The sequence below is a fragment of the Triturus cristatus genome, chromosome 6, assembly GCF_964204655.1.
Source record: "Triturus cristatus chromosome 6, aTriCri1.1, whole genome shotgun sequence".
Lineage (NCBI taxonomy): Eukaryota > Metazoa > Chordata > Amphibia > Caudata > Salamandridae > Triturus > Triturus cristatus.
This window is the reverse complement of record NC_140589.1, coordinates 1,614,812,566-1,614,828,232: the sequence shown is the minus strand read 5'-3', so window position 1 is coordinate 1,614,828,232 and position 15,667 is coordinate 1,614,812,566. Positions and strand designations below refer to the sequence as shown.

The window sequence follows — 15,667 nt, the reverse complement described above, 5'->3', positions numbered from 1 at the left end:
GACATCCCCCGAAAAAGACGTGGACCTCAGCCAGGCGTGGCGCTGGAGCGCCACCGTGGTGGAAATCGCCCTACCCAGCGAGTCCGTGGTGTCAAGTCCACACCGTATGGCATGTCGCGCTGCATCTCGCCCGTCAGCAAGTGCCTGGGAGAGACGTGTCCGGGCCTCCTCCGGACACAGTGGCAGCACGTCCTCCACCGCATCCCACAGAGAGTGGGAGAAACGGTCCAAGAGGCAAGCGGTGTTCAAAGACCGCAGGCCCAAACTCAGGGAAGAGAACAGTTTCTTTCCGAACTGTTCCAGCCTCTTGGATTCCCGATCCGGAGGAGCGGACGGGAAGGAGGATTGGGAAGTGGAGGCCTGGATAACCAGGCTCTCGGGGGTGGGGTGTTGGGACAGGAAACTGGGGTCGCCCGGAGCAGGGCGGTGGCACCGGGCCACGTTCCGATCCACAGGAGGAACTGTGGAGGGCTTGGACCAAGTGCCCTGCAGAACGTCGATGAGGGCCTCATTGAACTGCAGCAGAGGCTCTGTGGAGCTTGCTGACGGTTGAAGCTCCTCTGTGAGGATATTAGTCCTCACGGCCACAGCAGGCAACTCGAGCCCCAGGGCTTCGGCCGCCTTGCGCAGCACCACTGAAAAAGCTGCACCTTCCTCCGAAGCCACAGTCGGAGGAGAGATGAAGCCAGCGTCCGGCGAAGTGTCCAGACCACTGACATCCCCCAGTTAGTCTGCCCAGTCCTGTGAAAGTTGACCCTGGAGGGCCATAGGGTCTTCAGACCCATCCCAGTCGCCCCCGTCATCAGATTCCTGATAAACAGGAGGAACGATCGGAGCCGGATGGTAGATGAAACGCTCATCCATCGGCGTCGGGTCGGGACAGGGGCTAAACCGGGGAACGGCGTCGTCCGGAGACGGGACCGAAGTAGTCGACGGCGCTGGAGCAGGAGCCGCTGGCACGCGAGGTCGCCCAGTCGAGCCCGCGGGGCCTGAAGGCGCGCCGGCAGGCATCGACGGCGGAGCCATGCCCCTCATGGCCGAGAGGAAGGCACTGACCTCCGCCGGAGTCGCGTCAGTCCCAGGGACCGGCGGGTATGGAGACGGACGCGGCGGGACCACCCTGGCCCTCGGCAGAGTCGCACGACCGGCGAGGGGCGTCCGAAGAGCAGTGTCGCCTCTTGGACTTCTTTGATCGCTTCGACTTACCCGAAGACTTCGAGCCTGACGAGCGATGATGGCGACCGGTCCTTGGACCTCCTCCTGGACCGGGAGCACAAAACTGACATTTTATGAACATGCTACATTACTGAAATTTTATATAATAACAATTCGCCTTTGTATTTAACTCAATTTACTTATCACGGTAAAAGACTTAAATAGATCATTTATAACTCATCTATCCTGTTTTGATCTGTGATTATCTTTTATACTTTGTCTCATTTTAAAGTGGAGCTCATTGAGATCTTAATGAAGAATTGAATTGACTGAAAAATAGACTGGAGGGAACAACCACTTTTGAAGTTGGTGAGACGAGAGCAAAGTATGGGTGCAAAAGAATTGACACACTGATCTTGAGGGAAGGTGATAGAGACACAGTCATTTCAGCACCGCCCTGGTCTATAAAGAGGAGAGTGTGGCCCAATTTAGAGGTGTGAGGTTCTATTGAGTTGGGAGAGTTCCACGTCTTTTGTAAGAATAATGAAATGACCCTGTAGCAGCCATGTTACTGAATGTTGCAGCGACCAGGAACCACAGATATCAGCCTCATGTTTGCATAATACCCTGAAGGTAGTTTCTGTACCCTTGTGTGCACTTAAAACTCAACATGATTTACCCCGGTTATGTTAAGATGTTTCGGGGACATATCTGAAACTGTAGAAACCTCTCAATCTTTTCTCGCACGTATGCCTTTTACCAGCGAGTCCTCCGAATCATTTCTACATAGATTTAACTGCATTTTAGTTCCTCGACTCAAGTCAGCTAAGCACGTGCAGCAGGTTGCTGCTAAAGCATCAATTGACTGAGACCATGCACTTACCCCCTGACTCTTTCTTCTGGCTATGAAATCAAATGTCTTTTTAGGGATTGTGCACCTTTGCTTTGTATGCCAGTCGGTTATGATGGACCCTCATAGCAATAGTAGCAAACAGGGTGCAGGAAGCCCGAATGAGTGATCCCCACAACCTGAAACACAGTGCTTAAGTGGTAAGTTACCCCTTCTGAATAAAAGATAGGAAAGAAAAGGACACAATATAAATAGAAAAAACGTCAAGCATCTGGGCTATATTCCACTAAGCAGCTTCCATTCCACACCATTTATTGGGGCAGAGAGAGGAAAGAACGATCACACAAAACACAGGGCTGGGGACATGCTATGCATGACTTAAGTGTGCATACATGCATAGTACCAACACTCAAATCTTCGAGCTTTAACAGACATACAATCAGTTTATGGTCCCACTACTAGAAAGCAGTGATAACCATAGGATGAGAATGGGAATTTAAGGGTGCCGATGTTTTTGAGTATTGAAGTAATTGAAAGTTTTTATTGCCATCCCTTTTTATTTTCTCCCTACAAATGTTGGTGTCAAGAAAGGTTTTTAATCGTTCGGGTGTTGCGACATGGTCATTGTTTTATAAAAGTTTTATGGAAAACAAACTTTAAATTATATTGTGTTGTACACTAACCCAAACCTCTGCAAAGGCCAGCATTCCACTTACATTGAGCAGGTTTTAACTTCTCTGCAAATATATATTTATTTTCTTAATTAAACATGTTTCCAAGAATACAAACACCAAATTACTTCAACTGCCACAAGAGTAGCAACAACTGGAGATTATTGCTGACAAACCACAGGACAAGTAATATAAAGAAAAAATTGCTTAGAATTTTGAACCTTTTGGTAATGAAGAATTTCTTCGTATTCTGTTTTTTTATGTTAAGGAGAAAAAAGCTGAATTAAATCCATTAACACAAAAACAAGCAGAATATTAATTTTCATGCAGAAGATTTGAAATCCACAACAAAAATTCAATATGCTAAAGATTTTGATTTAAAACATTTTAGACTGCAAGAAGCATGATACGCAGTGTAGTTTAATACAGAACAAATTTCACTTTAAATGGTTGTAACTGTTTTCAATAGCATACATTTTTAAAGATGCTTTTGATAACATTAACAGAAAGGCATTCAACATCAAAGGCTTAACGTGAAGACACAAATCATGAAGCTCATCATCAATGTGCATGGAGTTTCTACAATTTTGTAGAGGATGATTTGAAAACACTAAACTGCTTACAAAAGTTCAGAAAAACTAAATTAAGTTTCAAAAAAGGCATACATTACTTGGTCAATGGTATAATTTGTGGTTCGTAATCTGGTTAGCATGTAACCATGAAATTGGACACATTATATTGGACACAATGCCAAATTAAGTTGGACACAATGTTATGACGTGAATATCCATTGAGCGTGCTTCACCAATTAACTATGTAGAGAGTTACAATTGGTGGAAGACCAACGGATACTAGAGGAACTGCTTCAGTGGGTACATTGTAAATAAAAGGTCAACATTGAAAAGGACATTAGAAATGGTTGAATGTTGAAGGAAAAGTTTTAATGACAGCAGTGACAGAATATTTAAAAAAAAAAAATCATGTAGGATTTTGTTGTAACTAGAACATTACATTTGGTTTCATCCACCTAAAAGTGTATTTGTAAGCACAATGCACATTTAAAAAAATAATAATAATAATCATTGGTACAAGATAGCAGAGGTGCTATATCATCCGCCACAGCCTCACCTACTTCTGCTAATGTTAACTGCTAGACTAATATTTCTCATGCTCCAGGGAAAGGATCTCAGTCACTTATAGGCTAGCCCATCATACAGTCTCTGTTACGGGGAGGGGAGGCTAGCAATTGAGATTATGCATCACACCACTTCATATACTTCCATCAATGATCTCATGGCTGTGTGAATTAAGTTAAACCTACCAGCTTTTTCATGTCAATTGTCAATCATATTAAATAAGAGGCAACCTTACTTAACCGCAAAACTGTCTGCTACTGCTAATAGACTTTCTAAATTATTGCATTTTCCAAATTAGAAGGACAAGCAACAAATATTTTTGAGAAATTGGCCATAACAACAGATCTACTCATAATAAGCCCTTGCGTGCTTCTGCAGTTGCCAAAACGTGCACCAAGTCTGATTAATGGTAATATTTGTGCTTTCACTAATCCAAGTATGTGCCTCAAATGTTTTGAAAACCAAAAGCATGCCAAGAAGGATCAAAAGAAGGTTAATTTTCAAGCCAAATGAGATCTGCCTTATGCTTTGTGGGAACCGATCAAATCATGATAAACAGTACACCACTTCATACTGTAGATCTAGCCTAGTAAGCACTATCACTGACTGAACCTCTATAACATGAGGCACAGAATGCATATTGACCTGCACAGAAATTACGTCTTACCACACAGGGTTTAAACTCCCTCAGTAGAAATTCAAATGCATGACTTAAGCACTTTCCTTGTATATGACTGCAACATGCTCTGGTTCTTTAAGATGGAACATACTAAATTTAAAGTGGCAGAGGGCTTGTTCAGTAGTTGCCTCGTCAGTTCTAAGCTTCGTTGAGAGCAATATTCATGAAACTATTTAACAAATGCAGAGGCACACTTGTTACAATCAAGTGCAGACTGTAATCTACTCTGGAATAAGACGAAAAGGTGAAGTAATGTATTTCTATTAGTCTAATACTGCAATGGTTGACCTGGTTAAATATAAATGTGAATCTTTCTGGCCTTGTCCGAGCCTAATCTGTTGGGTCGAAATACTGCAGTATCATAGATGAGTTTATTTCACAGTATCGCATTGGCCAGTCCAATATGAACAGCAACATTACACTAATTGTCTGTCTCTGGTCCAACCACCATTGCATCTGATATTTAGCAATAATCCTGAGTGACGTTTTATGACTTACAGAAACAAGGTCAAACTTAAAAACAAACAAAAAATACACTTCAACATAATACAATCATGAGAACGTCAAAAATAGGCAGCTAAACATGGTTGACCAAAAGACAACCCAGTAGGCAGAATAATTAACCTAGAAAGTAATTCAAAGTAGACACAAAGAAGCGGGGGGATTCTCGCACTGCTTCTTCCATGATAAAACAAGCACTCGCCACCTGTAAACGAGCTGCAGATGTTTTGGCACATCTGTACAATAAGATCCTACATCATAGAGGCTGCTGTTTACAAGTACTATTCCAAGTTGTAAATCACATTATGTTAGGTAGCAGTTGTACACAACTTCAGGAAACCAAAGGGGCACTCATTCCATGGATTTCGCAAATTCAGCATAGTCAATATATCCATCGTTGTTTTTATCGTCATCACGTAAGACGCCATCTATCAGACTAATAAGATCTTCATCTTTCATCATCTCCGAGTGCTGACCGCCTTCCTACAAAAGCAAAGAAAAGAATACTGCATTAAACTACTCATGTCTTTTACAAAACAGATGGAAATGCTCCCCAATTTGTGTGTTCAGCTAGATGTAAAAGGTTACATTGGTATGCTTTGCATTGTATTGAGCCAGGACAACCATGCTCGTCAAGAGAGTTACAGTATATAAACTTATAACAGCACATGAACTCCGATACAAATGTAAGAATTCAGAGGCCGCAAGCCCCCTGCAATACACACACAATACAGACAGCATGTGGAGGCAGTTCTTTCTGGTCCATTTGTCTGTGACCAATAAACCTTATCTGAATTGCTGCTATTTTGTGCTGCAGAAAACTTACTTTGCACAACTGTGGGGCATACTTATTTTTTGACTTTGCTTATTCTGTAGCACTGATACTGAGCCTGTAAGAGCACAAGTCTTCCTGCCAATTTGCACTTTAACTCACAGAAAAGTTGGGGGATCGAGTCTTTCTTTTCCCATCGGCCATTTTGGTTGGGCCGTGGAGATGAGCAGGTTAGCGTTCTAGTGCTGACTCTGCCACGTGCCCAACATATTTTAAAAATAGGGTCGATGCCCTATGCCAAAGCTGCGCCAAAGGCAAGTCCGTCTGCGCCTGGACTTGTACCAGAACCCCTGCTCAATTTCCCCCCACAAAGCATTCCAGAGAATAGCTACTTCAGCTTAATACCCCAGGTAGGCATGTGCTATGTAACAACCTTGACCTTAATATGGGTTTGGAGAATCTTTATTGCGCTCACTGTCACTATGCGTGTCAAACTGGGCCCTTGCTGGCAGCTGAAAGTAATTCATAAAATTACAGTTTCTCTTCCAACTACCAACACACTGTTGCTGAATTGTGTATTGATTAATACACGATCAGTCATCAAGCATAATAATGAATTTTTTTTAACCATTTACATACCTATGCCCCAGACACAGCCCTTTTAACTGAGACTAGGCGAGATGTGGCATCAAATCCCGATTTAACCGCTGCAATGCCAGCAGGCTATGAATTAACAAGGACAGTGTCTCTAAACGCGAAGGCGGCTTAGAGCTCGTCTAACGTGATCATCTAGAGATTTTATGCGAGACAACGAGCATTATGGACAGCGAGGCACTCAGCTTAAGTTACAAACAACTCAACCTTTAATGGTCTTTTGATCTATAGGTCCCCAGGCCCTAAAGCTAAATACCTAATGTCCTTAAGTCAATTTACTGAATCCAGCTTGCAGTATTCAAATTATATATCAGGACTGGAGGCGCGGATTATGCCTTCTTTCTTCACTTTATTGACATAGCAGCGTTGAAAGAAACTAACAAAGACTGTTTCCCATGAAAGGGAAAAAAAGTAGTCAATCACAATATGTTAACATCCAATCAAAAGAGGATCAACGTCCAATCAGGGCATTCCAGGATCCATATAGTCCTTTGTTGGTGTCCTGTCCTCCTCTTACTTCGCTGCTGCGCAGCCAGATAAGCTCTCCTCAGTTTCCGCGTTTGTTTTCATGTGTGCGCAGCGGTCCTCTTGACGCTAGCGCCGTGAATACATTAGCGGTGATTCCGCTCGTAATTTAATAATTAAACTATTTGTTCAGACGCGCTGTTTGTTGTGTGTGTCGCGCGGTCATTGCGCTTCAATTGTGAGTATTTCGCCGCGGGAGCGGGGTTTCCCGCTCCTACGCGGCATTTGGCTGTTTTTTGCCTTGGCTCCAGACCTCCTGCCACCTGGGGGCGTGGGAGGCAGTGGCAAGCGCGACGCGTCCTCTGGGGGTTTTGTAACTGACGTCCCAGAGACGCGCGCATGCTTGTTTTCAGTCAGGGAGCCCTGGTGCTGAGATCCGAACGGCGATTACAGTCTGTGCTCAGCAGGCGAGCCCATAAATCTTGCTCGCTGCCGATTTTTGCATCTTTATGCTCGTTTTCCAGCATTAGCTAAATAAACACACAGGATTCGAGTCAGGTATTACAATTATTGTGTTGACGCCTCGCTGAGAGGTCCTGTACTGGCCATAAGGCTTTTTTTGCATAAAGGGGACATATCCAGCCCAGGTTTTGGTTCAATATTTATTTAAATACTGTTTAACCAGCAATTGTCCCCCTAGGGCCTGAAGCCCTGTAAAATTGTGGCTCCTGCCACCCAAAAAGTTTTGCTGACACCCAGCTCTTCTTGAAACCTACTGTTACAGTAATAAGTACCCTGATTCTTCCTCACTCTCACAATGGAGTATTATGAGGATTACCAGGACGACGAGGAAGAGGATCCCCTGGCAGACATGCCTTGGGGGTGAGGCTTTCTATAAGGCTGTAGACACCTCTATCTATAGGGCAGTGGATCAAGCTATTTCTCCTCTAGAGGACAGACTTGCGCGTAAAATAGAGCAGGCGTTCCTGCGCCTGGAGCGTAGAGCTGCCCCACTCCCTGCCCTGTCCTCTTGATCCCAGGACATCCCTGGCCCTCCCCCAACTAAACGCCTGTGTGCATCGGGAGTTGACGTGGACGCTTTCGAGCATCTGAATCAGGCTTTCATGGACAGCCAGCCTGTAAGAGGTTCGAGGGATTCCCGGTCTCCGGCCCCCGCCCTTTCACCAGTGTTGCCAGGTCCTTCAGGGGAGCCTAACTCCAGCCCGTCTAGGCCTTGGCATCCGTCCCGGCCCTGTCAGGTTCCTCAGACCCTTCCAGTGCCCTCTGATTCGCAACCCCCTCCAATTCCTTCCGACATGTTGGATCCCAACGATATTGTGCACCCACGTTCTTCGGACTGGGTTCCAGCTGAGAAAGTCGCGACTTATGTCGCAGAGCATATCCGACACCCTCTCGAGAAGGAAGCTCGCAATTGCCTTCGGACTGAATGTCCACGCCTATCCCTAGAGGGAAAAGTGACCCTTACCCCGGAGATTGACCCTAGAATGTCTACGTGTTTGCAAAAATTTATTAGGGATCCCAAGAAGGGCATTGACAGATCTTGGAGGGCGTGCCAGGATAAGCTCCTGGGCGTCCTCGGCCCTGCCACTAAAATTCTGGACATGGCCGAAGAAGCCAAAGGGTCCGGCTCTATGATTTCCCCTGAAACGCTATCCGGTTGGGCTCAGCGTGTGGTGATATTTTTGGGCAACGCTAACTGCGCCCTTTCCACCGAACGCCGCAGGTCCCTCCTTATCAAAATTGACCCGAAACTCGGGGACCTGGCAGATTCAGAGGCGGGAGCCATTGCCCAAGGTGGTTTATTCGGTGAACCCTTCATAAAGGAGCTGGGTAAATTTGTACTTTTACTTCAATAGACAGGGCCCAGTCTACAATTAAAAAAGTGTTTCCCCGTGTTTTTCGAGCGGCCGGTCGAGGCAGGGGCTGCTCGACCGGTCGGCAGAATCATCAAGCCAACCAAAGAGGCCCCGGACAATATCAAGATCAGTCCAAGTTTGGAAATTTCTACCCCACAAGAGGACGCCGGGGCAAAGGCAGAGGCTTCAGGGGAGGCGCGTCCAACGCAAACTCCGGTGAGTGTTCTCCTTTTTTCCCCACAAAACATAGGGGGGCGCCTGGCCAGCTATTACGAGGCATGGTTGACCGTCACGCACGACGCGTGGGTGCTTCAGACAGTGAGGGGTTTCCATATAGAATTCTTAGGGGACCCAGTGCAACACGTTCCTCCATGACCCATCCATTTTTCAACGCAAGATGCAGCCCTTATGGACGAGGAAGTGGCTTCCCTTCTCCACAAAGGTGCCATCTCGCTTACCTCTCCCCACCCTCGCGGTTTTCTCAGCAACATCTTTTTGGTCGACAAGACCGACGGAGGCAAGAGGCCTGTCATAAATCTAAGCGAGTTCAATGGATGGTTGGTTTACCGCCATTTCAAAATGGAGGGGATTCACCTCCTTCGAGATGTCCTCCGCCCTCAAGATTGGATGGTCCGCTTGGACCTTAAGGACGCCTATCTGGTGATCCCGGATTTTCCACCGCACCGCCGTTTTCTGCAGTTTGCCTGGCGTCATCGGGTTTACGAGTTCACCGCTCTCCCTTTCGGGCTCTCTTCCGCACCCTGGTGCTTCACCAAGGTGCTCAAGCCGGTGGTAGAGTTTCTGAGAGCTCGAGGCGTCCGATTGATTGTTTATCTCGACGACCTCCTCCTGATGGCGTCCTGTCCCCGTCTTTTGACGGAACAACTTCAGATGACAGTGACTCTGCTCCAGGACCTCGGCTTTGTGATCAACGTAAAAAAAGTCTCTCTTACGACCGGGCACAGTCCGTTACCTTCTTGGGGTTCATCATCGACGCCACCTCCTCCACCCTCAGTCTACCAGCCAGAAAGGTTGCAAAAATTCACCACGAGTTGCGGCGGGTTCTGGCCAGGCAGCAGGTATCCCTGCGTCAGTTGGCTCGAGTAGTGGAGCTGCTGTCCACTTCTATTCAAGCAATCTTTCCGGGTCCGCTCCACTACAGGGCCCCCCAGCACCTCAAGGCGTATTTTCTTCGGAAAGGGTATCCGTACTTTTACAAGGTCGCCTTGTCCGACGAAGCGCGGAGCGAGATCCAATGGTGGTTAGCCCATATGGAGGCATGGAACGGAAGAGCGATCTCCCGGTCGGTTCCGGATCTGGTTATTGAATCGGACGCCAGCATGCTCGGCTGGGGTGCACGGTGTGGAGATCTTTCCACCGGAGGTTTGTGGTCTCCCGAAGAACAGAGGTTACATATAAACTGTCTCGAGCTCCTGGCAGGCTCATTCGCCGTGCGTGCTGGGCGAGAGATTCAGTTCAGTCGTGTGTACTCCTAAAAATGGACGACATTTCAGCAGTCCGTTACATAAATCATCTAGGGGGCACCAGGTCAAAGGCCCTCTCAGACCTAGCGTCGAGCTTCTGGCAATATTGCCTAGACATGAATTTGCAAAGGTTGAGATGCACACCTCCTCAACAAGATTTGTTAGTTTTATCCGATTCTTAAACTGGATGCGTGCAGTTTGGTCGATGCCATGCCCAAACGGCACAGAGGTAAATAACATCATCTAATCTGGGGCGAGAACTCTCCCCCTCCAAACGCACAGCTAAGATCGCCCACTGGGCAGTCATCTAATTATACCAAATTTATCCAAATGTTCCATATGTAATCCGTATAGTAAACCCTTTAGTTCAACTCATTTTTCAGCATGTTTTCTCCACACGTGGGGTGGTGTTTGCCAATTTTCTTATGCTTAAGCTGGGCCATCCGAACGTCTTACAAAAACACAAATAATGCAATTTCGTCAGAGGCAGTGTTGTTTATTTAAAAAAAAAAAAAAAACAATGCATTTCGGGCCACTGGTGCCCTTTGTCAGGGGTCACTACAATGACAAATGAAACAGCCAATATTACCAATAGAACCGCTAATATCATAATGAACAAATTAATATACAATGATTTAAATACTCTATGTAATTGCCTAGACAGCCAGGTTTCAGTCACGGCGGAGTATCTGCCGGGCCGCGACAATGTGGAAGCGGATTTCCAGTCCCGCCACTTCCGCGATTCCAGTCTCTGGAAACTGGACCAGTCAGTCTTTGCATCTCTCAACGACCTTTGGGGTCCTTTCACGGTGGACGTATTTGCGTCCAGACTAGACCACCAACTCCCGAGGTTTTTCAGCTGGAGGCCCGATCCCCTGGCGGCTGCCACGGATGCATTCCTCCAAAATTGGAGTAAGGAACAGGGTTATGCGTTCCCTCCCTTTGCGCTGATCACCCGGTCGACTGCTCAGGTCCGCAGGCAACTGGTGGAATTAGTCCTAATCACCCCTCTGTGGAGGTCTCAAGTGTGGTTTCCAGTTCTTCTGGAACTTTCATGGGATTTTCAAATCCTACTCCCTCGGTTTCCAGATCTTCTCAAGAGTCTGGACGGCACTCCTCATCCTCTAGTGTCCACGAACTCACTGTGGCTCATGGCGTGGAGGATTTCAGGGGTAGATGGCAAACGCCGGGCCTTTCGCGAACGGCTGAGGAGCTTATCTCCAAAGCCTGGGCGGACAGTACTGTTAAGAGATACAAGTCCGCGTGAGGCAGATGGTCCTGTTGGTGTTTGCCAAGGGGTTTCAATCCCTTGGTCACAGACGTGGCCCACGTTGTGAATTTCTTGACGTGACTTGCGTCGGACGGAATGGCCTATCGTTCTATCAACACCTTTAGGTCAGCCATCTCCTCGGGTCATGTCCCGGTTGGTGGCTCTCCTTTGGGGAGCACCCCTTGGTTTGCAGGCTTTTGCGGGGTATTCAACTCTCTTTACCGCTGGAACCACGGTATTCTGCATTATGGGATGTTAACCAGGTTTTGAAACTTTTCCTTTTGTGGCAACCTAATAGGTTTCTATCGCGAAAGGAGCTGTCGGCAAAACTCGCAATGCTCTTGTGCCTGGTATCTTACCATCGGGTGTCTGATGTGCGAGCCCTGGATATTTCTAGTCAGATGTTCACTCCGGATGGGGTGACGTTTACTCTACTACGGCCTACTAAGTGCCACACGAGAGTTATCTCTTATCCAGAGTTTCCTGACTCTCTGAAGCTTTGTGTGGTTCGTTGCCTCAAAGCGTATGAAGAGATGACGGAGGAATACCGCCCTCCGGGAGAACGCCAACTCCTCATTGCGCTCCGGAAGCCCATTAAAGCAGTTTCCTCACCCACCATTGCCAGATGGGTTCGTTGGGTGATGCAAGAAGCGGGCATCAGTCTCCGCCACTTTGGGGCACACTCTGCAAGAGGGGCCATGGCTTCTAAGGCGTTTGGCTTGGGTGCCCGCTTAGAGGATATCCTCAATGTGGCGGATTGGTCCTCGGATTCCACCTTCAAGCGTTTTTACTTCAAGCCAATACTCAATATGGCTCATTTGGTTGTGGGCAACCTTTAAACAAGCATAATTCTCGCCTCCAGTCCTGACATAGAATGAAAAATTTCCTAGCTATCGTAACAGAAAGTTTCAATTATATTAAGGACTCGGAGGCGAGGATTATCCCAGTGCTCCTGGAGGAGATCCCTCCCCGTACTGCAGTAAGTATTTATTTTTTCCTTCAACCCTAAGTGGGAAGGTTTGAGTATTTTGCTATTCTGATAGGCTTGTTGAAAATTACAACTGCCTCTGTGTTCTTACCCAATATTTGCATTATACCTAGATTTCTAGTTTCCTCTGGTAATACGTCCTTGTTGTTGCAGGTTCTGATACCCACAAACAGGATACCTGAAGAAGATGATTGGGCTGTCTTCGCGCTCCGAAAGAGGAGGACAGGACACTAACAAAGGACTATATGGATCCTGGGATGCCCTGATTGGACGTTGATCCTCTTTTGATTGGATGTTAACATATTGTGATTGACTACTTTTTTTCCCTATGGTTCATGGGAAACGTAGTCTTGGTTAGTTTCTTTCAACGCTGCTAGGTCAATAAAGTGAAGAAAGAAGGCATAATCCTCGCATCCGAGTCCTTATTAGAATTGAAACTTTCTGTTACGATAGCTAGGAAATTTTTCATTATACCAACTTAGGCCACTTTAACTTTCATTTGGAAGATTTCACCAACAAAGAAACAGAAAAACTCAGATAATCTGAGCTGTTACAATCTTAGACAACTGGTGAATGCTGCTACATATAAGGCGGGCCAAGTCTAAAATGGCATTTTTTCAAGCCATCCAGACCTGCAGCTTGAAACCATAGTACCAATAACGTGGTCAGACCATAAAGCAGTGTTCTTCAGCCTAAACATCTCTGCCTCGAACACCCTACCTGGCAGAACAGGGCAGGCCATAGAAACACAGATGTGAAATAAAATCAATATAATTGAACTTATAGATATCTTTAGCTATTCAACCCACTCTGTCTAACGATCCATAAGTAGATACAGATCATTATACTGATTGAATCAATGCAGCCGCGTTAAAGCTGGCCCCCCTCAAACTCACAAGAAGTCTAGATCCAAGCCAAAGGCTCTCTGGTGTTCCCTGAATCTTACGGCATTTAAACAAAAATGCCATAGGCAAGAGATTTGGAGAACAAATTATATTCTAATTAAAAGAAGCAAATATAAACCATTTATTCTAGTTTATAAAAATGTAATCATCTCCAAGAGAACTGAGAATTTTACTGATACAATTAATCTAGCTAAAAATTCCACAAGAGAACTTTTTAAAACAATCAATATGCTTTCCCGCCTCAAGCCAACTAGGACAGCGACTCCTAGCCAGTCGCTGTGTGATAATTGAGCCAGTTTAAGAAAACAGAAGGTTGAGGCAGTGTACGGAGAATTTGACTTGAGTCGTAATAATGTTTCCCATATAGGAAGGTACACTCAATATGAATGAGTCAGAATAAATACGTATAATCCAAAATTCATCTTTTATTTATGAGATCATTTAGGAAACAGCCAACGCTTTTCGTTCCTTTTTTGCCACAGGAACTTCTTCAGGGCTGTAACCAATTATAAAAACATAGAAAAAACACACAAATGACATAATACACGATGTACATAAACATAACCATATATAAAAACATTTATAAAGAAACATATATAGAAACATATAGAAAAAACACCTATGTACAAAATACAAACAACCCACATTACTTCCATAAATCTAAATAACAAAAGAACAAATATAACATATCACATATCTATATAATCAAAACAAATAAAGGTAGGGGAGAGAGGGAGAGAATTACACATATCGATAAAATCCTATTACACATTTCCACAGAAATTACTCATGTACTGCAAAAGCAGAGAAAACAAAAATTTATATCACCACAGATAATAAACCACATTAGTGTGTGAGAATAATAAAAAAAGATAGAGAAGAGAGGAGGAGAAAGAAGAAAAGACAATCCAAGTGAAATAAAAATGCAAAACGGAGAATGTATTGTATAAAAAAGGAGGGGTATCTCCAGCACATCCAAGACATATAACAAATTAAAAATATCTCGGGTATATCTATAAATTCCCAAATATATATTACCTACTGGCGGACGCCAGTAGGTAGTTAAAGTTAGGACCTAGTTACTATAGGAAAATGGCAACATTCTATTCGCAATAACTTTGGTGCCGATTGATGAATCTTCATGAAATTTTCAAAACTAATTCTTTGTTGAGATCTGCTCCTATGTTGACAGTTTGGGAGTGATTCGTCAAGGGGGGGGGGGGGGGGGGTGCGAGAAAAAAGGGGGTCCCAAAACGTGTTTTTTCAATGTTAATTTCCATAGGAAACTTTAGACAAGGCTGCAGGTCGAACGGGTCAACGGAATTACCCCAAATTTGGCAGGGAGAAGGGTCTTGGTCTAGAAAGCACGCTTTTGTTTATTTGGTGTAAATCCGTTCAGTAGTTTTTGAGAAATATCGAAATTTACAGATATCGATATTTGGGAATTCTGCCATCTGATTGGCTGAGGCGTTACGAGTACAAGCTTGCTGCTGATTGGCGGCGATCGCTTGCAACTAGGAAGTGTTGGCCGCCATTTAATGATTCCGTTGAAGCGGGTAAGGGGGAAAAAGGGCAAAAAATGTGGGAAAGAGGAGGGTAGGAGCACTGTAACCTTTGTGGGGTGTTTAGGGTGTGCGAAGTGAACTAATCATACCTACCGGTGGGAAAGTTCTAGGCTACGAAAATTAAGTGAGGTATTGGCTAGTGTGTGATGTTTCTAAGGTGAGCTTGTGCGCGACTCGAGGATTAAAGCGTGAGCCCACACTGTGTGTCTTATGCTGTGAAGTCATGTGCCCTGGCCGCTGCAGTACAGTTGTGGAAGTAGTGTCAGCATGTGTTTATATCTACTAGGATGAACTACTGACCCGTAGTGGTGTGAAAGTTCTGGATACGGAAAATATGTGAGGTATTGTCTAGAGTTTCATGGAAGGAGGAAGTATTAGCCGCCATTTTGTGATTCCGTTGAAGCGAGTAAGGGGAAAAAAGGGTGAAAAAAGTGGGAAATAGGAGGGTAGGAGCACTGTAACCTCTGTGGGGTGTTTAGGGTGTGCTATAGAGGGGGTACGAAGTGAACTAATCATACATACCGGTGTGAAAGTGCTAGGCTACGAAAATTAAGTGAGGTATTGCCTAGAGTGTGATGCTGCTAAGGTGAGGTGGTGCGGGACTCGGGGATTAGAGCGCGAGTCTAAATTGTGTGTCTTATGCTGTGAAGTCATGTGCCGTGGCCGCTGCAGGACAGCTGTGGAAGTAGTGTCAG

General features: G+C 45.4%; 1 protein-coding gene across 3 annotated transcripts in view; it reads right to left on the bottom strand.

Moving 5' to 3' along the window:
* Window positions 1-3,078: 3,078 nt before the first annotated feature.
* The window catches only part of MCFD2 (multiple coagulation factor deficiency 2, ER cargo receptor complex subunit), a 112,460-nt gene continuing 99,871 nt past the window's right edge, over window positions 3,079-15,667 (bottom strand). For all 3 annotated transcript variants that reach the window (XM_085612752.1, XM_085612751.1, XM_085612753.1), the window contains one exon: window positions 3,079-5,475. In XM_085612752.1, coding sequence (XP_085468878.1) covers window positions 5,344-5,475 — 132 coding nt within the window. In that variant the 3' untranslated portion in view covers window positions 3,079-5,343. The remainder of the gene's footprint in view (window positions 5,476-15,667) is intronic.